General features: G+C 37.2%; 1 protein-coding gene and 1 long non-coding RNA gene across 10 annotated transcripts in view; one reads left to right on the forward strand and one right to left on the reverse strand.

Annotated features, from left to right (window-relative positions):
- Positions 1-2,314, reverse strand: part of BANK1 (B cell scaffold protein with ankyrin repeats 1) — a 371,762-nt gene extending 369,448 nt beyond the window's left edge. For both annotated transcript variants that reach the window (XM_058294914.2, XM_058294915.2), the window contains exon 1: positions 2,086-2,314. In XM_058294914.2, coding sequence (XP_058150897.1) covers positions 2,086-2,155 — 70 coding nt within the window. In that variant the 5' untranslated portion in view covers positions 2,156-2,314. The remainder of the gene's footprint in view (positions 1-2,085) is intronic.
- A 10,703-nt stretch (positions 2,315-13,017) lies between these two features.
- The window catches only part of LOC101428641 (uncharacterized), a 96,560-nt gene continuing 84,433 nt past the window's right edge, over positions 13,018-25,144 (forward strand). For 7 of the 8 annotated variants that reach the window (XR_009185355.2, XR_009185358.2, XR_011648894.1 and 4 more), the window contains exon 1: positions 13,018-13,421. This is a non-coding gene — a long non-coding RNA (uncharacterized lncRNA). Of the gene's footprint in view, positions 13,422-15,590; positions 15,814-25,144 lie in introns of those variants that run through there. The other variant, XR_011648895.1, reaches the window with a different exon arrangement.

Consider the following 25,144-nt stretch of genomic DNA (forward strand, 5'->3'; position numbering starts at 1 on the left):
TGATCTGAAAAAAGCAATTTTTGCCAGTTACCAGGGTAGAACTAGGGTATTTCCTTGATAGGGCACATTTTGGTTGCTGACTATGTTGGAAGATGTAGTTGGTGCAAAAAGCTTCAAATCATCAAGCATTAAGACAGAGGAGAAAGACCTAGAAAAACCGTGTTCTTTACAAGGTATTTACGAGCTCTAGGCACGTAGTAGAACACAGAGCTATTTCCACCTTTCCAAGCTTTCTGTTTTTAAATTAATAATGTACTTAACTCTTTTCAGCAGAGGCATCAAATACTGTCAAGAAAACAATACAAAAACTATGGGGTGGGTAATAATCTGGGCTTCAATAAACATGCAGTCAGTCCTTAAGGGAGGTAACAGTTTAAACAAGACATTAGCTTGATAATAAAACATATAGAATCTGTTTTTTGGACATTGGCAAACAGCATCTAGTTATTTAACGTAAACCAGAAAATACATAGTACATGGAGTTTTCCTCCATTGTGCATCATTTATATATTCTTTGAGTACTGGGTATCATACCACATCTTCCCTGCTTCCATTAAGGGACAAGTTGGACACTCGGCAGGTATTAGCTCTCCCTAATGATGGCCTACACAGATGTTGTCATTACAAATCAACCACCTACTGCTAGCAATACAATATCTTCCAAGGCATGGTACTATGGTTACCATCTTAGATTGTTTATCATTTCAGATTCATACAACGATGCCACTCTTGTGGGGGGATAAAAGGTTGTTAGAAGTCGTATGTACCCTAGTTGATGAATGAACTATTTTCACGTAGTTACTACTTATGGGATCAGCTGCAAATCACTACCTCTTCTCAGTTTTCTTCTCTAAAATGAGGCAGATGGACTAAAGGACATGCCACACTGAAGTTAAAGCCCAAAGCAGTGGTAAAAGACTCTCAAAAAAGCAACTCAGGAAACACACAGGTTACTCAGAACTAGTTCTGGTAGAAGACTACTCACAGCAAGAAAATGGTCATGGGTTAATATCAAAAGACAGCTCCTTAGAAAAGTCTAATTACTTTAGCCAAATAGAAAGTGACTAAAGCAAGTAATATTGAGAGGGACCAAGGAAGACTGGGGTGGGGTGGGGTGGAGTGGGGGGATGTATGGAAGGAATCTGATAATCAGAATAAGCTAAAAGTTGGCTCACACTACTTTAGCATTATTCACAAAAGCAAGTGCCTCATAGTACTAGCCAAGAAAAGCAGTTAAAGCCAAAATTACATTACTTAAAAATGCTAGTAAGCCACGAAACTTTGATTGTAGTCAGCAAATTAAGAGAATTTCATTCCAAATATATTTGCATGTTCCATTTCTCATCCTGAACATGTCCAGTAACGATACTATCTAATGGAACCTTTTTTTTAATTAAAAAATTACTGAACACTTATAATATTGTAAAATTCCCAAATGCATTCGAAATACTTTTAAAAGAATGTACTACAACGGCCTTGAGAGCCCTTTGAACTGAAAATCTATTTATGTATTCAAGTAAATTTACTTTTTCCTTTTCACAAGTTAGCAAAGCCGGTTGCGAGAGGAGGTGGTGACAAAAGTTCTAGATAAAGAAGCCTGTCTGCTCAACATGTTACTGTCCATTCTAGCTATTTTACCCAGTTAGATAAGGTTGGGCAGGTAAACGGGCAAGTTTAGAACTGGGCAGTTTCACTGTATTTTTGCAAAATATTTTAGGATTACGCTTATCTTTAAAACACGAATATAACACTGAAAGACGTTGCAAGATGACTTTAGACACTGGAGGACCCGCCCCGGGTGCTCTTGAAAGTTCCGGCTCATCAAAAGTTTGAGGACATTTGTGAGTGCACGCTGGCCAGAGTACAAGGAGCACTACCACCAGCACGCCCGTCGGAGAAGCCAGCAACAGAGGCGCCCTCCGGGGCCAACAAGACAGCAGCTGGACGGGGAAGCCCTGTCCTCCGAGGCGCACTGGCCTCCCTGGCGTTAGCACAGTTACTACCTAAGGGGTCGCCTTAGTCTCCGCCAAGCTCTGGAGCGGGTCGACCTCCCCCTCCGGCTCCTCTCACCGCGCGCCTACCCACCTGGGGGCGCCGGGCCGCAAGGAGGCCTGTCCTGGTTCCCGTTCCCTTTTCCCGGCGCTGCTCGCAGCATTGCGGCGGCTGAAGCCAAGGGGCCTGTGGACAGGTGTGCGCGGAGAGCCGGCCACTCCGGGCCAGAGAGATTCTCAGAGAGCTCTGCTCTGGGTCCCGCCGCTCCCCAGCTAGCTCCCCACCCCTGGAGCCCAGGGACTAGGTCTCCGGAAACGCAGCCCCGGGGCTCAGGCCGCAAGGCCAGGGCTTGGTTTTGCTGGGCGCCCTGAGGAAGTGAAACTGCTCGGGGGCTTGTTCTTTCATCCTTTTCAGCTGCTTTGGTTTCTGAGCCTTGACACTTTCTGGCCCTGTTTCCCTCACCTTTTCACCCAGTTTATCTTTAGGGCTCTGTTCCTGTTCCTGTATCTTTTCTTGCCCCAGCCTACATCATCCAAGATGCTAGAAGTAGACATTTGTTGGAAAGGTGAAATAATATGTAGATGCGGATATGGATATAGATATAGATGCCACTGTAGATAGTTATTTTTTAATGTTTTATTTTGTCCATATTTGCAAGGCTATGTTCATAAATTGTCATTTTAAATCCCATATAGAATTTATTTCCCACTACTGCTTTAACTCAGCAAGGTCCAGTAAAAACTTAACTATGCGTACAAATAGTCCCTCCAAACGAGGATTTTGTTTGTTTTAAAGACTGGGAAATATCACAGGAGTTGTCACAGGGCCTTAAAATAAGTGTCATTCTTTTCTCAAATATCTCTAAATTATTAACTTACTTTTGAAGTCGAAAATATTTTTGAAGATCAATTTGAAGATTTGATAATAATTCATGGTTTATATACTCCCCTCCGTCCTCTTTTAAGAAACCTAAAAGAAAGACTTTTTTGACAGCAGTTAATCTCACAATGAAGTCTTTTATAGATAATACCACAAATATCAAGTATCAAAGAAAATGTAAACTTTATCAAATAACTGAACTTGTTTTTCATGCTTTATAACATAATGAAGAAAACATGGAGAATATGTGAAATGCCAGTAAATTTGAAAACTATTATAAAAATATTATCTGCTTTCCAATAGTTCCTTTAACCTTATTGGTTTAAGTAAATTTTCTGAACTGGAAATAATGGAGCAAAATATTTTATGTAATTTATGAAATAATATATTAAGTATATTGACCCATAAATACCTGATTATTTGGAGACCTTAATATTATAATATTATATATTATAAGATAAAGAGTGGATTTTGAGCATGTATAAATAAATTCTCAGTCAATACTTCCAAAAGTTCAATTTTTAGGAAATCGTAAGTCTTTTTAAACAAAAAAAGTGTCCTAAATGATGTGCTTGCTAGTATATATTCGTGACAAGAGCTACTTTGATCAATATTTTGAGGAGGAAGGAAAGGACATAAACTCTCCAACTTCTGTTCCCCAGATAAGCAGGATCTACAAATGTAGAAATCTTCAAAGGCAACCTGGTTTGTTCTATGGAAATAGATGATATTCATCAATTACACACACATACATTTTAGAAATAAGGACAATCTTCAGATACTAATACCTTTCACGCATTTGGAGCAGCCTTCCTATGTGAAGAACCCTGGACTGGAAGTCAATGGGCTGTGGGTGCCATCTGCCATCCTGATTCTGTACCTTGCTATGTGGATGACTGGGCAACTCTCAGTATTCCCAAGCCTTGCATATCTCATCGAAATGAGAAATTGCACTAATTATATTCAGGTCTTTGCCAGCTTTAAAATTTTATGATGCTGTCTCCTATGAGACACATAGCAAATAAGAGTTACGGTACATAGGAAAATTGAGTACTTTTTCAAAGGCTCATCTCCACTATTTACGTCAGTATGGTCCTGGTAAATGGTAAAATGAAAGCAAAAATGTGTTTAAAATTATAGGCTGGCTTTTCTTTAATGATTTTTTAAAAAAAAAACTTCTGTTAGAAAATATTTTTAAATCCTTCACTAAAGTTTAAAAATTTATTCTAGCTTTATTTTTGTTTCAGATTCCAATGAGATGACAGTTCTTGTTCAAAAGTTATAAAATAACTTAAAGCCCATTTATGTATTTACTTTTGTTTTTATTATTGTTGCTGCTAACTGCTACTCTTTTTTGTTAAGTTATTCTATGTGCCAAGCACTATGTAAGCATTGCACAACGTTCATGTCATTCAGTTCTTAAAACAATGTGGCTTTAACCATATTTTACAAATGAGGAGTCTGGGTTTAAAACTTTTTTAAATGACAGAGCTGCAATTCAATCCCAGATCTAACTCCAAAACTTACTCTCTTCATTATATTCCTCACCTTCCTTTTACGGTCATAGGAGATCACTGTCAAAGATTACCACAGGCAAATATATATATATACACACACATATATATATATATATGCATACACATATACATATACATAAACATATACTGAAAACTTGCATTTGTTTTCCCACCCACTTTCCCAAAGAGCTGTAATACCACAGAACTGAATATCTATATCTATAAAAATAGAATTGAACTGCACTTATAATTATTTAAAAACTTAGCACTATTGGGTTAAGGATAAGTAGACACTGTTTTCATAAAGAAAGGAAAATGTGTGGTGGTTATGAACACACACAGATGCAGTGACTAAGTCTGACATGTATTCTAACTTTCTCCATGCATTTATGACAAGACATTTTAGAAGTATTTTCACTAATTTGGTCTTGGTTTTCATTTTCAAGCTCATTTTTAGTCACAGTTCATTTCATTTTGCCCCTTTCTCCCTTAAATAGATGATACTATCTGAAATACTGGGATATCTCCTGGTTCACATTTGTTCTCAGGGAAGAGGCACTTAGTAATTCTCATAGAGAAGCTTTTCCAGTCAGAATGCCACCAGCAGTGTGTAATCACAGGTTTCTGATTTTACCTCTGTTACAGGAAGACAAAAAATGCTAGCTACAGTTGGTTTTTTATTTCTCAATCTATCAAACTCTTGGATCCATTGACCTCTTCCCTTGCTTTCTTTTTTTCCTAGCAGGATATTGATGGCCTCAATATAATTACCCCACTCTGGAGATTATAAAAGCCTCACACTGACTCTATGCTCCAATAAATGGGCAGCTAAAGCCTTTCGCTGTTGGTGTGCTGCAGTTGCCATGGCTGATTCCTTGGTGCCCTTTGCAAACTGGATGTTTTCGTTAACACTATTGGTTTTATTTCTGCATTTAGATTCTAGATCCCTTTAAAGAACCAAACAAGTTCTTTCTAAAGTCATAACTTATTGTAAAAGTGAAAGTGTATGTTACTTTTTCATGGCTATTTCTTAGTTGAAGAACTTTCCTCTTGAAGAACATCTTCTGATCTTTAAATACTGAATTATTATTCCCAAGGATGTTATGTTATTATACTTCTAATTTGCTAGCTCAAGGCTAGACCAAATGCCGGGGAAGTATTGAAGGGATTGCCTACCAAAAATGCTTTTTTTCCCTTTAATAAAGCTTCTTTACTTGCTGTTTTTCAAATGACAAAAGTAGAATAAGTATTTTTAAACACATAAACTGATGTAATATTATATAAAGATGCATAAAGGCCAAGCTAGTTCTTCCCTCTCCACCTGACTGCATTGCCCTGAGGTCTTTGCTTCAGCAGGAACCTGTTACATCTCAGTCCAGATTTTACAATCTACACACACACATTTGCATATATATAGCTTTTATTGATTTGTTCTTATCTGGAATAGAATCATACTCTGATATTCTCAAGCAACTTACTTTTTTTCACTTGACTACAGGCAGTCCTAGATAACTGTAGTTAAAAATCTAATTTTTTAATATTTTCTAAGTTCTTGAGTCACATGTAAACATATTTAGTTTTCTTAGCTGCTCAAGACAGTGCCATCTGAAGGGATGGCTTAAACAATGGGACCTTAATGGCTCGCCACTTTAAGGCTAACAGAAAGTCCAAGGCAAGGCAAGGCTGGCTGCCATTGATCCTTGGTCATTGGATGCTCTGTCACATGGCAATGCACATGCCTCTTCTAGCTTCTCTGTTTTCCGGGTTCGATCAGATGTCAGCTTCTTGCTTCCTGTGGCTTTCTCTTTCTCTTGTCTGGGTTTCATTCTGTTTATTGAGAACCCAGTGGTAGGATTAACACCTATCCTGGGTCACACCTTATCTGAAGTAGCATGTTTTTTTTTCTGGTCTACACACAGCTCAAACCACCATGCATATTTTCTACAATTTGCATAATTGAGTCTTTGTCATTGATTCATGGAGGCTGAATATTTTGTTGTTGTTTTGTCTCCTCCTCACTTTCACCATTCTCCACATTTCCCACCTGCACCCAACCCCTGTCCATAACCTGGTTTGAATTATTCCCAAATATAAAACACTGTATATACTGTATATAACCATACATATATAAATAAACATACCTATAAACCCAAATATGTGCATATATGTATGGTTTTATTATGGCTTAATTTACAAAATAGGATCATATTACACATACTTTTCTCTTCATGATTTTGGGTTTTTTTTGCCTCCTCCATTCCTCACCAGCAGACATTAACTATACTCTTAAGAGGCTGGAGAAAGTCTTGGATAATGTTTGACACAAAGGTTTCACAACCCCCGTCCCTCAGTTTCTTATCCTTCCTCACATCTAACTGAATTCTTTAATTCTAATCCAACTCTGATGTGTTCCTCTCAAAATGTGCACATCCTAATGCCCAGAGTTTGTGAATATGTTACCTTACGTGCAGGTGTGATTAAGGTAAGGATCTTAAAATAGGAAGATTATCCTCTATTATCTGGGTAGGCCAATGTAATCAAAGTGTCCTTATAAGAGAGAAGCCGGAGAGTTAGAGTTAGAAAAGAGATGTGTGGATAGAAGCTAAGTGCAGAGAAATATATTTTGAAGATAGAGGAAGGGACCACAAGCCAAGGAAAGCAGGCAGCCTCTAGCAAAGGCAAAGACACAGATTCTGCCGCCCACCCTTCCCCTCCACCCCCACCCCCCACCCCGGAACCCTAGAAGGAACCAGCCCAGTTGACTCCTTAACTTTTTATCTTAATGAGACTGAATTTGGATTCCTGGTCTCCCTATCTGTAAGAAAATAAATTAATGTTGTTTTCAGTAACTAAGTTTGGGGTAATTTGTTATAGCAGCAAAAAGAAACTAATATTCCATCTTGTGACAAATTGAGTGGTTATTTGGGGCAATTCATTAATAAGAACAGACTTTTTTGCATTGTGCTAATTAAACATATTTTAAAGAATATTGAATTCCTCTCACCATTAACTTGCTAATTCTCCATGGAGCAATATTTCATTGTTAATTGGTGGTTGCACTAAAACTTTAATGTTCATTTGTGCAAGGCTCCTTACATAATATACCTGCTTCTATTCTTTAGTGATTAAGTAGATGTGCTGAATATTCTCTTTTCAATTAGATTGAGTAACCAAGTGTTCTGCTTATTAAACTGTATCTGACACCACCACCCACAACCACCCCTCTCCACTCATGCTTCTTTTGGTGATAACACACAGAAAGCTAGTTTGCTGGAAGGGAGCTTGCTCAACAGATCTGTGTTTTAACAACCAATATTCTAGAACACTGGAATGTCAAGGAATCTTAAATTCTTCATTTTTCTTTTTGGTTGGTTTGACTTTCTTTGTTAAGTGTGGTAATTTGTTTCCATTTTTACTCTATAATTATTATTTGTTTAGGATTCCTACCCTGTCCCTTACTTAACATATAATGATAATTTCCTTAGCAACTAATTCTCCATAGTTCTCTAAACATCTGTACCCATTAGGTGCCCTCTTCAATAAAATTGATAAAAAGAAACATTGCTCTACAGGTTTTCATTATTTATTAATTCATTCAAAAAGAGGTAAGTACCTACCATTTGCAAGTCACAGAGCTGGACACTGGGCACACAGTGATGAAAAGATATAATTCTTTCTCCCAAAAATCTACTTGCTAGACTGTCTGCTTCAGTTTTTTGTAGAGAATTGTATAAGAGTAAAATAATAATAAATGGTAGGTTGGTAATCGTAAAATACCTTTAGGCTGCTGGAGGAATCAAGAATGCTCTTGAGAGTAATATGGTTGTTGGTGCAGGTTCAATTGTAAATTATTTATGGTAAAGAGACAGAGTGCAATTGGGAGTGTTTGGAACCAGAAGACAACAACAGGAAGTGGTTGGAGAAAAATTTCAACAGAAGAGAAGCAAAGATAATGTGTTTCAGCCAGTGGTGTAACTAGCATTACTGAGCTTAGGGCAGGTTCCAAGAATTGTGTCTTTTGACACGGTTTGAAAACTGGATGAGAATACTGGAGATTTATTTTTACATATACCACACAGTTTCATAGAGTGATGAGTATTCTGTAGACATTTACTTGAGGAAAGTAAAGTTATTAATAGTAGGCCAGATCACCTTGGACTATGACCAAAGAGCAAAAGGCATTGCAGTCAATGTTTGAAACATCTGCTACCAGAAGAAAAAGTGGTTCACACAATGGGCTCCTCCAAAGAGCTAAAAAAAAAGAGTAGAAAGTGAGCGTTTTATGGTGGGAATTCTCCCTAAAAAATTAAGAGCTGTCATTTTCCAAAAGCAAATAATAGAGATGTTTGAAACATGAACTTAATGCCAAGATAAAAACTGTCCCCTGCAGATCTCCTGACAGTTCCTTTTGCTCCCTTCCTGTGGCTAGTTTAGAGCGTACTCTCCACCCTTGAATGGACCAGCTGCACAGTAATAATTAGTCTTTTCTAGAGGATTCCTGCTTCCCTAAGGAGCTGCCTACGAAATGACAGGATAGAGGACTCTCAATGGCACTGACTCTACTCCGTTGCAAGAACTCTTAGAGTTAATGGATTTTGGACCTTTGAGGAATGCAGGAGCAAATCTCAGGCTCTCACTGGAAACAATGGAAAGATGGGTTTTTTTTCATGAAGAACTATTACAATCAAGATATCAAGTATGGTTTTGAAGGAAGGAGATTTTATTCAGGGGTAATTTCTATACAAGTCTAGGTCAAATATACCTAGGAAGGGGATATTTTGAGCTATTACTTTTCACTCCATGAATATTTCTTGAGCATCTCTTATGTGTATAATATTCTAATAGTGGTAAATAAAAGATGGAAAATTTCATGTGCTAAAATTAGTAATTTAAAAATAGACATTAATAGTATAATAATCAACAGATAAGCTTAATAAAAAGTCAACTTAAACATAAAAGAATTCTTTTAAAGGCACAAAAAAAATTTGCCATGAAATTGCATTAAGAAATTAAGGGAACAAAGAGAATATCCAAAAAACTTAGGAAAGACAGTTATAGCTTTTTCTAACTTTGCAGCAAGTGTGTGTATGTGTGTGTGTGTGTACATATATACATATAAAATAGTATGGGTCAGTTTGAAACTTTCAGACACTTTGTGAATATATATATGCACACACACCATGTTTTCCTAGAGACTTTTCCATAAGACAAATAATAATAATTATAATAAGATAATAGTAATAGAGTATTTTATATTAAAATAGAGAAGGCTTTGGGTTATATGGGATATTTGGCAGCTTAAGGAAGGACATAAGGAGGTTAGCCTACCCTTAGAGCAGGGTTTTTTAGCAATTTTATATTTCAATTCAATGAGCTTGAATTGAAATATTAAAAAAAAAAACATTCTTGTGGGGATGTGTTGGTGCAGCTGTGATACATTTATTAAGTAATATACCATCTAGTATAGACTTAGTAAGGGATCCATGGTTTTCACCTGACTAGCAAAGGGATCTGTGGAACAAAAAAGTTTAGGAACCCCTGCCTTAGACTGAAAGCAAGTCTTCCCTGAGAGTCAAATATCCTGCTCCTGAATAATTTATACTAACTAAAATACAATCTCAAATTAGCCCCAATTCAGAAAAAGGCAAAAGACCCTTTGGTATACTGAAATTATTTTCAGAAGTGAATTCAAACCTACACTAAAAAGAAATTATAATGGGTTAGTGAAACTACTGTAGCATAGTACATTTATATGTCACTTTATTTTCTAAATCTTTACTCTAACTGATTCATTACCATATGCCTTATGGGAGTGGTAATTTTTTTCAGTCCTCTGCCTTTCAAACTACTATTGAAGTATAATATACAGATATTAAATATATTGAGACTTTCCCCGTTTATATCTTTCATACTTAGTTAACAGTATCTGCTTTCAGTGATGGAGAGATTGCAACTTCCATTGTGGTAGCCACTTTTATCAGATGCAACACCATAAAGAAGAGAAAAGTCAAATGTGAGGTGTCATTTTTTTTTCACCCTTTGCAGAAGTACATATTACTCAAGGGTCTGGATGGCTTCCTCCCATACAAGCACAACTACTGAGATTTGCAGAGGAGTATTCGAGTATCCTTTCTATTCTCAGGAGTAGGCCAAGCTACCTAATTTCCATTCATATACAACAGGGAGAAGAGATTCTACACTTTGTCTCTGATATGTGTGAAAATTTACTAGAAATTACAGTATGGGTCAGTTTGAGACTTTTGGGCACTTTGTGAATCTGAAATGGGCAAGTTAGTGAACTCACAGTGTTAATTAACACTGTTCATCAAAATTTAAATGGTATCCCCTTCTTTGGTATAGGAGTGGATTCTCCATTAAATCTAAGATTGTGTGATCTTGGTAGAATTAACCACATCTTCTTGTAATGTTTCTGTTCTCTGTACCATATTCTTATTTTTACCATAATACCAATAACATACTTTATTCTTATTTGTTTAAATATAGACTTTTCCTAGTAGAGTGTAAGCCCCTCAAGGAATCTAATTCCTCTCTCTATCTACATACAGGTGCTGGGGAAATCAGGGACACACCTGGTGGTCATCTACCCAACCCTGCCCCCCCCACCATTGTGTCCAGAGCTTCCCCCATTCCACAGTCTGGAAGAGATTTTAGATCTAATGAAAAGGCCTGACAAGACCTTAAACTGGGTAACCTGGAAAAAGCAGTTCTGGCTGCTTATCAGGGTAGGAACTCTCAGTGGCAGGGGCCTTTTCTCCTAGGTTGTGTAAATATCCCTCCCTCAGGCAGCACAGGTTTGTCTATCCTCTTCAAGGCACAGTGGGGCCTGCAAAGCATGTTCTGCTGCCACCCACTGACCCTGACCCAGGCTTTTGACCTGCTGGAGAGACCAGCCACTATAGGATCTCTTCCCCTGCTCTTCTGATCCTTTGTGCTGTGTGAATAATAAAGTGATCATTTGCTCAAAGTTTCTTTTGTGTCTTAACCTGTGTTCCCGTTACACATCAAAGAGCAACTCATTATGCACTTGGCCTATCATGGTTCCTAGAATAAAATGGGTAACTAATGTTAAAAATTAGTAAATTTTTGTTGAATTAATTACTGTGAAGACTATTAGAAACAATAAATTTAACGAGAAAAAACATAGGACTCAAAGAGCTTTCAATCTAATTTATAAGGTAGATATGTAAACTAATGGTAATTTAATTCACATTGAAGTAAATCCTAAATAAAGGTGCAAAACAAGCAATTTAAGCCTAAAAAGGATGGGATGATTAAATGCCATTAGGAGACTTCTGAGCAAAGTAGATTTTGGGGTTTGGTGCATTGTGGTTGGGGATTATTTCCACAAGCAAGTTATTTCCACAAGGAGATGAAGGAAGTGGAATGACTGAGCAGCTGTGAGTTATTTCTAATCTTTGGGTCTTTATTATTGAAATAACTCCAATAATGGTTGTAGCATTGTTTAAGGTTTTATCAGAAGTTATGTATTAACATGAATCCTTGTGTGCACATGATAAAAATTCAGCTCAAAGTAGCTTAGGTTAAAAAAAAAAAAGGTATTTTAATGGTTCATGTAATTAAACTGCAGGAAGGGTAGGAGTGCACTTGGAAGTTTGGAGAATATTGATACAAAGAATGTACTTTCTCTTCCTCTACTTCTGGGCAAGTTGAGGATGTACCCATCTGATGGAAACTATTGTTGCCTTCAGAATCAAGTTTTAAAAAATTTTGAGTCATGAGTGTTCATAACAGCATTATTAATAATAGTCAAAAAGTGGAAACAACCTGATAAAATTGCACAAAACCCTGGGGACTCCTCAAAGCAAAAAACAAACAAATATGCCCTCCAGACTTTCCTCTTTATCTTTGGAAATTTGAAAGCTCCACCAAAGCAGCTGACCCAGATAACCAATCAATTTCCTAGTTCATTACTTTTGACCCATTATAAAATAACACCCAACTGCCTTAAACCTTACACTATAGAATGGACAAACGCTGGTCAATAAATAGGAGAGAAGCTAATTTTCTTTCTATGCTTATAAAAATCCGTTGCCATCCCTAGAACCCCAAAACTATTTCCATTCTGGCTTCCTTTGCTGCAGCAAAACTTTGCTCTCCTGACTAAAATGCCACAGTCTGAAATCTTGGCTCTAATTTGTCTTTCACAAACCCAAATGTCCTTCAAATGATAAATGGATAAAGACCATTTGGTATAACCACACAATAGAATATGTTTTGGCAATAAAAAGGCATGAAGATGGATCCCTATGTTAAGAGAAAGAAGCCAGTCACAAAAGACCACAGATTGTATGATTCCATTTATACGAAAAGTCCAGAATAGGCAAGTCCATGGAGACAGAAATAGTAATTACCCAAGGTGGTTGGTAGTGGTGATGGTGATAGGGATTGACTAGTAATGAGTATGGGGTTTCTTTTGGGGTGTGATATAGTATAAGAAAATTATTATTACAAATTGTGAATTCATAAGGTTTCTAATCAATAGTATCTGCTGTTTTAGCCTAGAATTGTAAATGATTAACTTGCCCTTTGTCCTTTGGAATGTTATAATGCTGCTATGCAGGCAACCCATCATCCATTACCCAAAAAACAAATGTTTAAGAAGAACTAAATACCAGACATGGCATTTGCATGTCCTGTTTGTATCCACTATAAAACTAAAAGCTGAAAACCTTTATGCTCCTATTCAGTGTACCATAAATAGAATAGAGCAAAGACTCCTCGAGACACCGTGTTTCTCCTGTGAGGACTGGCCACCCTCCACTGGAGGGATTCTATTACTTTTGATGAGGTCATTCCTCACAAGTTGCAAGACTTATTGCAATGCTGAGGTTTGGAACCCCTTAAATGGGATGGTCCCCAAGATGCCATTTGAAATCTCACCCAGGAAGGAACACTCTGCCTGGGACCATTTTTCCAACTGGGGCTATGATTGACTGCAAGGGGATTTCCCAGCCTTGTGAGAGCTCAGATGTTGAGTTTTCCCCTGATTTGGTGAGTGGTTGTATATACGTTCATTCTTTCCTATGTCTTTAATTAATTACTCTTCTATTCTGTGATTGCCCAATTGTTATAATCATTTGATATAACCTGAAACTCACTTGATTAAATAAAGCTGCCTTTGCATAGCATTTAGAGTTTCTGCCTCTTCCTTAGCAAAAAATGTTGGCATAGTCAGCAGGATTTGGGTACAATTACATTATCAGATTGCCTCTTTTCTCACTCTCTCAGGTAATGGAGGGAGCAGAGATGATGTGGTTGTTGGCTAGTAGATTCTCATGCTCTCAGTTAATGGTAGGAGCAGCGATGATGTGGCTATGTGCTGATAGAATTAAACTGCTAGAGGGGTTGAAAAACTTAGCAACATTAATGTTCTCTGTTTTGTTTCCATGCTAATTCTAATTGGGCATGTATAGCCAACTTGATAAAATTAGTGCTGTTAAAGTTTAGTAATGTTTGAACTGGGCAACTCTATGAAAGTAAGAAAAAAAAAATTAGCAGCTTTTGTAAGCCTGCAAGTAAAAATAGATCACAAAACTGAAAGCCTGTAATGCTTGTGTAAACTGTAAAAAGTTTGAATGGGATGTTTCTTTGAAATGTTTTAAGTTTTAGTAACTTTTTATTTTGATCAGAATTTTTACCAAGGTATTAAAAAGAACTTCCAGTTTTGAGTCAATAGTTTATTCCTGAACTTCGAGCCTAAGTATCCTCCTAAGTAGTTAGCAATCCAAAATATATGTGTTAAATGTGTTTGTATAAACTGCTAAATTAGAGCTTAACTGCATTAATACTGCTCAAATATTCCTAACTGTTGCTGGTTACTGATAAAGGTGATTCCAAGAACAAGCTTGCATATTATAGGAAACACAGATTCCAGAAGAAATCTTAAAAGCAGTATAAATCAGAGATGTGAAATGATGGAGGGCTTGGAGATGGCCATAATACAGGAGTAAGAAATATGAGTCAAATTATGACCTTTATGTTTCTGTTAGTGTGGCTCAACTCTTTTTGTGTTTGTCTCTTTGTTTTGTGTCGGTGTATATTTTGATACCTCTGCATGGTAATATTAAATTGATAAAGTAATGTTCTTTAAAATAGCTCTACTAAAATGGCAAAAAAGATTGTTTTTGTCTAAATTGAAATGAATATTTTTCTTCACAGAATGGGATGAGGAATGTGAAACTTAAATGGATATTAAAAGAAATAAAAGGTTTATGGAAGTGTTGACAAAAATTTGATAGTTTGTTCAAGGAAGTATGTTTTGTCCTAAGATAAAATGTCTGGCTTCCAGAAAATCAGAATGGAAGTATGTAGGACAAAACTTGAATGCATGTGGCAAGTTATAGAAGGTATTGTGGTAGCATTAAGTGAGGGAATGTGTCCTGTGAAGGCAGAATTTGTCTTGAGATGAAGCAACTCTACGTGGTTATGAATAGCTATAGGAAGTTTGTAGAAACATTGTTTAAATTGAAATATTTAAGTGGTTAATTCCAGAAAGTCATTATTAAACAGAAACTGAATTGATGATAATAACGAAAGTAACTTTGTAAGAGGAAAACTTGTCAGAGACCACCTCAATCTGCATATTGAAAGTGATGGGAAAGAAAATATAACCTTGATTTCATTGGGAATCTTAGGTTTTCATAAAATAATGGAAAAAGTAGTTTACTTCTGTACTGCTAAAATAAAATACCTGTTAATTAATGCAATCATGGTAAAGGAGTAAAAGTGAAAAGTAAAGTAATGAAATGGTTGAGTTCATTTGATATAAATTAAATGGAAAATGTTTAAAAGTGTTATACAATTAAAAAAGAATTCTTTAACCTTCTGTTAATTAAAGTTGTATGAGTAAACTGTATGAATAAAGAGTATAAAATTCCTGGAAATTTTACAATGTTTCAGCATAATATTAGATAAAAGTATAATGTTGCTAATCATAGTTGTAATTATTTTAAATATGGTATTTGTCATAGAAAAAACTCTTTGCCTGAAAATCAAGAGGTGAATGCTTTGGCTGGTATTCATCTGATTTGCCCCACCTCCACTAAAATTAATACCACTGCTGTATGCAGCAGCCCCAAATATTTCTAGTTTGTTGCAAGAAATTAATATTCAGTTGTGGCACTATCACTGCATTTTAAAACTTACTAAGGCTTTCTTTAGTATCTCTTTAGGTAGGTCAAGCCAGCCTGCATTTACCTTCATGTGAGGTCAGTCGTGGATTTTGCAGTGCTTCTCCAAGGCTGTGTGCATAACCCAACCTCTGTCCTGGCCTGGTGGCAAAAGAATCTAGCTGCATGGAAGAAATCTGTCACTGTAACCCTATTGATGATATTATGTTAACCAGGAATGCTTTTTTAAGAATTAAAAAATGCATCGGAGACAATGGTATCTTATCTTAAGAGCCTGCAATGGGCAAATAATTGGGACAAGCTGCTAGGTGCTTGCTTCTCTGTCAAACTGTTAAGTGTTGTTAAAGCATAATATTTTCCCACACCACAAACTCCAAAACAATTAATGACCTTCCTGGAGTGTTGGAATACTGAAAACCCTTCATCCCTCATTTACCTCAAGCGTTAAATTCATTGCCTATGTAATGTGCATGGAAATAAGACTCCCCCCGCAACACACAGATAGGCTGCTTTTAAAACAATAACACAGGCTCAAGTGGTAAAGGGGGATGGATCCTAACTTACCCTGTGAATTGGTTGTAGCCAGCACCAATATTGTCTTTGGATGGGGTTTCTGGTAGAGACAACATTCTAACCAAATACTCCTTGGGTTTAGTCACAATTGCGGGACCAAAGTACAATATAGCCCCTTAGGAAACCAACTCTGTGCAGCATACCATACCCTGGCCAAGTAAAGGCCTTAACCCAATAGTCTCCACTCATTCTGAAGACCACCATCCCTATCCAGGGGTGATTGCAGATACTAAAAATAAGACACGAACGATGGACTGTTGTGGGCTGCCCTCTGTGAAGAAGAGATCTGTGAAAGGACGTTCTGGAACGCCTGACAGCAGCAACAAATAACTGTCTGTCATGTCCCTGCCTGCTTCTCTAACCCCCCTCTCGGGACTGTTGAGGCAGGTACCCTTGCGAAGATCCAGAGCCATACCAATGAGACCTGAGAAACAACAGAGTGTCCCCACAGGAAAACAGACACTGTGGTTGCTAAACCCTGTGGCAACACTTCCAGCTGCCTATTACTCGCCAACAGCTTGTGGACATCATCCACAAGTGTCCTTCATGTTCACTCTGATGACTGTGACATTGGTCCCCTCCTGCACTTAGAAGGGGCATGGTATGCTTTCAGTGTTGCAGACACTGCAACTGGACAATTGTAACTGGATCCTTACAACAATGGGCTAAGTTTAAATTTAGCTCTGTGGGCTGTGGGCTGTGTTAAGAAGTTAACAGCAGCATCAGTGCAGGCATTGAAATTATGAATTAAAGTGCCAGTCACCCCACAGCCCAAAAAGGAGAAGTAATAATAATTTATTGTTGCCTATGCCTCGAACAATACAAACTGGGCAAAAATGAGGTAATTTTGATCATGGCACTGGTCTGTGCAGCCTTACTGGTTGAGAACCTTAGGTTCATGGAAAATAAGAATCCATCCAAAACTGTTAAAATGTCACCCAAGCCCAACAGCATATGGCATCTCAGATTACAGATATTGGAACTTTAGCCCACAACCCTGTTAGTTATTAGTTTTCCTCTTTAAGTTGGACCTAGAAGAAGGTATTAATAGGTATTGCTATTGCATTATGCTGTTTTATATTTAGTTGTTTCTTGATCACTTGGTGTTTCTCATTCTGTTTACAATTTTTTACTAATATTACTGGTGTTATGGTAAAATTTTATATGTGAATTTTATCTCAATAAAGTTCTTATAAAAAATTCATTAGGAAAGGCTTTAATTGACCTAGATTGATTGAAGGACTAATCTTTCTAGTGGGAAAGGTGGTGTGTGGGGCAATCTAATTTATCAGGCTATGGCCAAGCTTTCATCTTTGGACAATCAACAATGGCTGGAGGAGGTGCTAGGATATGCGGGAAGATGCCCAAATAAATTTGGAACACATGGTTGGATTGGGAGAAAGTCATTTTCCTGAAGAAGGTGATTACTATTCCTAGAAGAAGGAATGAAGAGGTGTGGGCAGATTAAGCAATAGATGCCTATTATAAGAGTATAGTTTGCAAAGTCCAGATGACCACAGCAATTGGCTCAAGTAGAGGCAACTCTTCAGGTCTGTGACACTCACTGCACAGTTGTTGGGAATATTGGCCACAAACAGCTTACAAGTGAGTCCTCTCCAATAATTGCCCTTGCCTACAAGAAGCTGCCTTTCTCAAGGTTACCCACCCTTTCTGTAAGACAGCCTGCATCTGGTGAGTTATTAATGTGGGAGTACAATTGCTGGGCCCCTGACCCAAATGGGACAACTCTAATGGATTTTTCAGCTGAGGACGTCATCACAGGCACTGCTGGCTGCTGGCATATGATTTCAGTGTACTTGCTAAAATTTCCAGTGATTAACTGGGATGTAATCCCTTGAGGTGCTTGCCTCCTGTGATTGTTAAACTCATGCGTCAAATGGGCAGGTAATTGTGCCCAGCTGTTTGGTCAAGCAAGCACTGGTTTAATTGTACTGCAATGACATTTCATGGACTTAAATCATCAGTGAGTTGATTGCATCTATGGCTGATTACATCTACAATCAGCTGAGGAGATTGCCTTCAACAATGAGATATGCCTTCTCCAATTAGTTGAAGGCCTTAAAAGGCAAGTGATATCAGCATTCAGTGAGAGAGTCCTCATCTCTTCTGCAGACAGATACCTTTTCCAGGGGAACTCATTGAGGACCTTCACTGGAGTTCCTGGCTTACAGCATGTGAGACAATTTCATAAAATCTCATAATATTTACAGATATCTTCTGTTGGTTCTGTTTCCCTAGAGAACCATGACTAATATACCCTCAATTATGAGTAGACTATATTTAAATAATGATAAAATATGCTAGTGGTACTATAATAAAAAATAAGAATAAGTACAGGGTACAGGGAGATCACAAGAAGTAGTCAGTTCGACTCCACTAAAGTAACATAATCTTAGATTTAAAGTGGAATACAATCCTATGCCCCTTTAGTTTCTGATGAACATATTTATTATTACCAAATAATATTCCATTTTATGGATATACCACATTTTGTTTATCCACTCATCAGTTGATGACATTTGGTTTGTTTTTGCATTTAAGATATAATGAATATTGCTGCTATGAGTATTTGTGGCTCATGAATTTTTAAACTTGATACCAGAAAGAGCAATGGTTTGTATCAGGAAAGAAATTGTCAGGTGCTATATTGCAGCATATGAGAGGTTTGGGGGAAAATAGTAATTATAAAGACTATTTAAATGGATGGCTGTTGTAAAGGTCACCAGTATATTAGAAAAAGAAAATGAATGACTGAGGATGATCAATCACCCATATAAATCAAATTGTGGGAGACAGAGGATCTCCTTGACAGTATGTAAAGAATAAAGAGATTCTCAATTTCTGCAGCTGGAGGGCAGAGAAAAGTGAGGATTAGGGCAAAGACTTAATTTTAAGAGAAGCACAACTCCAGAGAAATTTGAATTCTCAACCCCAGCAAGTTCACTATGCCAAAGGTCAGGGCCCTGTTTAGGAATGAACGGACCATGAAACTTGGAACAAGGATAACTGTACTGATGAACTTGAAAATCTTGAGCCCCCAGAATCCTCTTAACACTCTGGTTTGGGGAAGTACCTCACTTCTCCATGTTAAAAGTTCACACTTTCTCCTGCTTAAAGAGACAGCACAAGTTTCTACCTTATAAGACAAGATATATGAGACTGGATCATGAAGGAGCTGAGATGAGTGAAACATAAAGTTATATAATAAAGGGTTTATCAATATGTGATACTGGATTTAAAATTCTTGTAGGGTCCCCTAGAGAAGATACTAATACACCACTTGGTAGAAACTTGGGAGCTTTGGAAAAAGGGATAATCCATACTCCATGAAGTAAAACTGATATGGCAAATGGTAGAGTAAGGGTTTCAAGAAAATCTCAGATAAGTTTTCAGAGAATGTATAACATAGAACACTCATCGGATGACTGTCATCTATGCAAAGACCCATAAGGCATTCCATTTATCAAAGTAATAAGGGATGCCCTAGTGACAAGAAAATCAGAATTGTTAAGAAGCTCGATGGCAGCCATCATGTACAGGCCAGAGATTTTAAAACTAGGATCCAAGATAGCAAAAGAAAACATTCAATGCTTTAGCTATCAGAAACAAAATGGACATAATTATTGTAATTAACAGCAAGGTCTGAATGATAACCAGGGGAACATGACCTGCAGAGACCTATGGAGATGATTAATAGACATGGAATTTCCAGGGACAGGCTGGCTAAGCAGTCAACAAAAGTATTGCTCAAATATATTAAATAAAAATTGATTGATTTCTGATCTGACCCAGTTCTCACATTTAGAACCCATTGACTAAAGGAGACCCCTAGGAGAAAGAACCCTGCATCACGATATCAAGTTTGTTTATGGCAATAATCCCCTTAGTCCTTTCCCACATAGTCCCATAGCCATTTAATCAAGTATTCTTATCCGGAAAAATACTGTTATTGTGTTGAACTCACAATGCAGATTAATCCTGATTTAAACATTACAAAGTTCATCAGAAGTTAAATGGGATTCCCTCTTTGGACATGAGAGTAGATTTTAATTTAAATCTTGGAGCAAGGAGAACTGAAGCTTGTGCCCAATTGAATTTCAGAATTGCTGCAAACCAGTGACTGCTCTTTCCCTGCTTTGAAATTATCCTGCTCCTATCATCATTGTATTTGAGGTGGGGAGAATATAACTTGATTTTCAGTTCACAGTGCTCTGTACTAATTTTTAAAAATGCACTTAAGAAGTTCACCCAAGGAGCCTCAGCCACAGTTGGACTTGAATAATTGATGCTATTCCAGACTTCAAGTGTAAGCCTGAGACTACAATGGAATGATATTTAGGGTGTTAGGAGGAGAGGAATATATTTTGCGAGTTAGAGGGGCATGAATCATTAGGGGTTAGAGAGAAGTCTATGGTAGCTATTATATTGGTGGTCCCCCAATGAACCAATCCTGGTAATCATGCCCTCATATCATTCATTCTCACATTGACTTACCACTTGACCATGTGACTTGATCAATAGAACATTAACAAGAACAATGCAATCAGAGGCTTGGGAAACACTTGCACACTGGCATTTGTCTTGTAAGGTTCTATCATGGATCGCTGAGCCACTAATTAAAGAAGTCCAGCTACCCTGATAGATGGACCATTTGGAGAAAACATAAATGTCTAGCTAGTCTCTAACTATTCTAGCCATCACAGCTGAGGAGTGGGACATGTGAATGAAGAAGCCATTTTTGATGTTTAAACATTAGCAGATACTGCATAGAAGAGAAGAACCATCCGGCTGAACCAGGCTCATATTGTAGAATTGTGAGAAATAATAATAAATTTATGCTGCTAAGATTTGGGAAAGTCTAGATGGTAGCAATATATAAGTTAAATGCTTTCTTAAAAATCAGGTAATACACAACAGGAAAAAACATAATTGACTACTGACAGGTTGGATACATTTAACCATAGTACGTAGTGTATATTTAAAATACAAGGTAGACTTCCAGGGACTGGGCTATAAAATGGGAAATCTCCCATTATAAGAAGTAAATTTGGGCCAGAAAGGACTACAATACCAAGAAAGATAATTCCCCCTCACCAGTTAAGAATGGAAACATTTTTCCTTTTATAAAATCTCTCTCCCTTATTTTTGGGAACTGCACATTTGGAATTTAAATACTTCTACCTGTGAGAGAGTTTATGTTGCTTTTCTTATATTTTACACTGTTCTTTAATTGCAATATAAGTATATATGTATGAATGTGTGTTTTTAATCTCCCCAGTTTTTTTAAACAAATCGATTTATGGATGCATATTAATAAAACATACAATTTAATCAAAGTGTATAATCAATGGTATTTGGCATAATCACATAGATGTGTGTTCATCACTTCATCATTATTAAAGCATTTTCATTATTTCAACAATAATAACAAATAAGAGACAAACAGGAAAATTCTTTTTTTTTAAAGATTTATTTATTTATTCCCTCCCCCTCCCCCATTGTCTGTTCTCTGTGCCCATTCATTGTGTGTTCTTCTGTGTTCACTTGTATACTCATCAGGCGACATTGGAGATCTAAGTCTCTTTTTGTTGAGTAAGCTTGCTGTGTCAGCTCTCCATGTGTGTGGCACCACTCCTGGGCAGGCTGTGGTTTCACGCAGGGTGGTTCTCCTTGTGCAGGGATCACTGCTTGAGCAGGGGGCACTCTTACATGGGGGCATCCCAGTGTGGGCCAGGGTCACTCCTTGAGCAGGGGGCACCCTTATGCGGGGACATCCCTGTGTGGCACAGCACTCCTTGCACGCAGCAGCACTGCACGTGGGCCAGGTCACCACATGAGCCAGGAGGCCCTGGGTATCGAAAACTTGGACCTCCTATCTGGTAGGCAGACACTCTATCTGTTGAGCCACATCCACTTCCCTCAGGAAAATTCTTTACTTCTCAATCTTTCTGTTTCTCCTGCTGTACATTGTTGCTATTTCTGGTTATTCTTGCACAATTATTTATTTGTTTATTAATCAGTTTTACTGAGATATTATCACATACCATATGACCTATACAAAGTGTATATTCAATGGTTTTTTTCTTAGCTGTTAAAAAGTCTTTAATATAAAATTGTAAAATAAATAGAAAAACAGATTGAAAGAAATTGCAAATTTTTAGAGTGCAGGCCTAAGTTACATTTAATATAATCAATTATAAAAAATAGATAGCATAGCAACATACCTTTATAATTGTAAATATAATTCAAATATAATAGATATTATAACATTCTAATTTTTATATTACAGGTTTTAACTATTGGACATAATCTCTAAGAATGAAATAAATTATTGTTTTAATAATTTAATTTCCATTAGGGTCATAATTCTTTCTAGATAATCAAATTCCTATTTGGGAATTCTTCCCATCTTATCGGAATGAATTACAACAGATAACAACTTGCCAACTCATAATTTTATGAGGCAGAAAAATTCAAAATCTTGTTCAACAGTAGTCATGCTAAATTATTATTGATCCAGATAGATTGCTTTAATTAAATATTATGAATAAGAAAGGTTAAAGAAAAATGAAGTACCCAAAATATAATTCCTTTCCAATCCTCAGTTAAAAGCAAGTGTTTATTTTGTATGAAAAAATTATACAATACTCACTACAGGAACAATTGGCCAGTTGCACTGAGTAAATATTGTTCTTATAACATAATGTTGTTATTTTACATTTAACTGGTCTACTCCAGCTCCTTTTTGGTTACTACATTCATGGAATACCTTTTTCCAAACTTTCACTTTTAACCTGGTTGTGTCCTTACATACAAGGTGGCTCTCTTATAGACAACATATAGATGGCTCATATTTTTTTTACCCATTCTATCAGTCTGTGTCTTTTGACTGGGAAGTCCTAGCCATTAACATTTGGTGTTATTATTGCACAGGCATTGCTTACTTCATCCATTTTGTCCTGCTCCTCTCTGTGTCATATCATTATATTGTCTGTCTTCTTATCCTTCAATTTACCCTGCCTAATAATCTTCATTTCCAAACTCTTCTCCAAATCACTCACCTTTGTTTTTTCTTTTCAGGCTACAGCACCACACCCCCTTTAGTATCTCTTGGAATCTGGTATTTTGGTAACATATCCTATGAGTTTTTGTTTGTCTGTGAAGGGTTTGAACTCACCCTCATTTTTGAAGGACAGCTTTGCTGCATACAGAATTCTTGGCAGACAGTTTTTCAGTACCTTAAATACATCATACCACCTTCTTCTCTCCTCCATGGTTTCTGATGAGAGGTCAGCACTTAATCTTATTGAGTTTCCCTTGTATGTGATGCTTTGCTTTTCTCTTGCTGTTTTCAAAATCCTCTCTTTTTCTATGATATTTGTTATTCTGAATAGCAAGTGTCTCAGAGTAGGTCTATTTGGATTTATTCTGTTTGGGTGTGTTGTTCTTCTTGGACACTGATATTTATGTCCTTCAGGGTTGGGTTCATTATTGCTCAAATATTTTTTTTGCTCCTTTTCCAAACTTTTCTCCCTCTGGGACACCAATAATAAGAATGGGTTTCACATAGGCATTCAATTCCCTAAGACTCTGTCCCATTTTTTCCATTCTCTTCTCTTTATATTTCTCCTGTCTTTTCCATTGCAGATGTTCTGTCTTTGAAATCACTAATTCTGACGTTAAGCAATTCAAATCTGCTTTTATGAGCCTCTAATGTATTTTTAATCTCATCCATCATGTCTTTCATTCCCATAAGATTTGTTACTTTTCTTTGCAGGCTTTCAAATTTTTGTTTATGCTCTCCCATTGTCTTCTTAATATACTTTATTTCTTTAGTCATATTTCCTTTAAATTATTTGAAGTGATTTAGTAGAGTTGTTTAATTATCAGTGATTGTCTTAAATCCTGTATCTCTTCAGGATATTTGGTTAGTTCTTTTGCCTGGGCCATCTCTTTCTGTTTCCTAGTATGGCTTGTAAATTTTGCTAATATCTAGGCATCTGAATATATTGGTGAATTTACTCGGACAGTCAATTCTCTTTCTTGCCTGTTTTTGTCTCCACAGCTCTTCTTTGATATTTGGTCAACTTATTCTCAGTCTTTAAAACTGCCCAACTTTAGTTTTCAAAATTGGGCCAGGGACTCACTAATAGGGCACAGATTTTCTCACAAGGGTTGGATATAGAGAGCATGAACAGTTTTTGTCCATGCAATATTCAGACCTGTCAGCAGATAGTGCTAGTCAATGCACCTTTCCACAGAGGTGCTTCAGTCTCTGCTTTCCTGTGTTCCTGTGTTAAATCTCCACATTGAATATTCAAAGCAGGCTCTGCTGGTGGAATTCACTGAAGAAAAGCACTCTGACCTCCCCTCCCTTTTCCCTTGAAACAGCTGACAGGGAGGAAGATGTCTGTTCCCCGTCTCAGTAGGCTGCAGTGAGTCAGGTGTTTTACTCTGTCTTAATATCTTTGGGGGCAGGGAAGGAAGCCCTTCCTGCCACCATGGGGACCTGGTAATTCACATTTGTCATTTTGGCATCTTTGTCTCTCTGTCCCTTACCCTCCTGGGATTTGTATAGCACTGCCATTGTTGGCTGACGTCCAATGTAGGTCCCTCAGACAGCTTTTGGTTCTTTCTCTTGTTTTTGGGAGAGCATTAAGCTCCATCTGCTAGTCTGTCACCATCTTCCCGCAATCCCTCCTCTTCCTAATATTTTAAAGCCACTTAAAGTGACCTATCCTTTTTTGTCATCCTGTTACCATGTTTAAAAGAGACCCTTTTATGTTTCCCTGAAAACCATTATTTGTCATCCAGATTTTCCTATCTCAGATAATTTCATTATTAGGAACATTGTAGCTTAAATTGAAAACAGTCATTTTGATCCTTTCTCTCACATTATATATCTAATTCATCAGCAAGCTCCGTTGCCTTTGTCAAAATCCAAGGTGTCTTAAGAACCTGGAAGCATAGGGAAAGATTAACACTGACAGC

The sequence above is a fragment of the Dasypus novemcinctus genome, chromosome 1, assembly GCF_030445035.2.
Source record: "Dasypus novemcinctus isolate mDasNov1 chromosome 1, mDasNov1.1.hap2, whole genome shotgun sequence".
NCBI classification, from domain to species: Eukaryota; Metazoa; Chordata; class Mammalia; order Cingulata; family Dasypodidae; genus Dasypus; species Dasypus novemcinctus.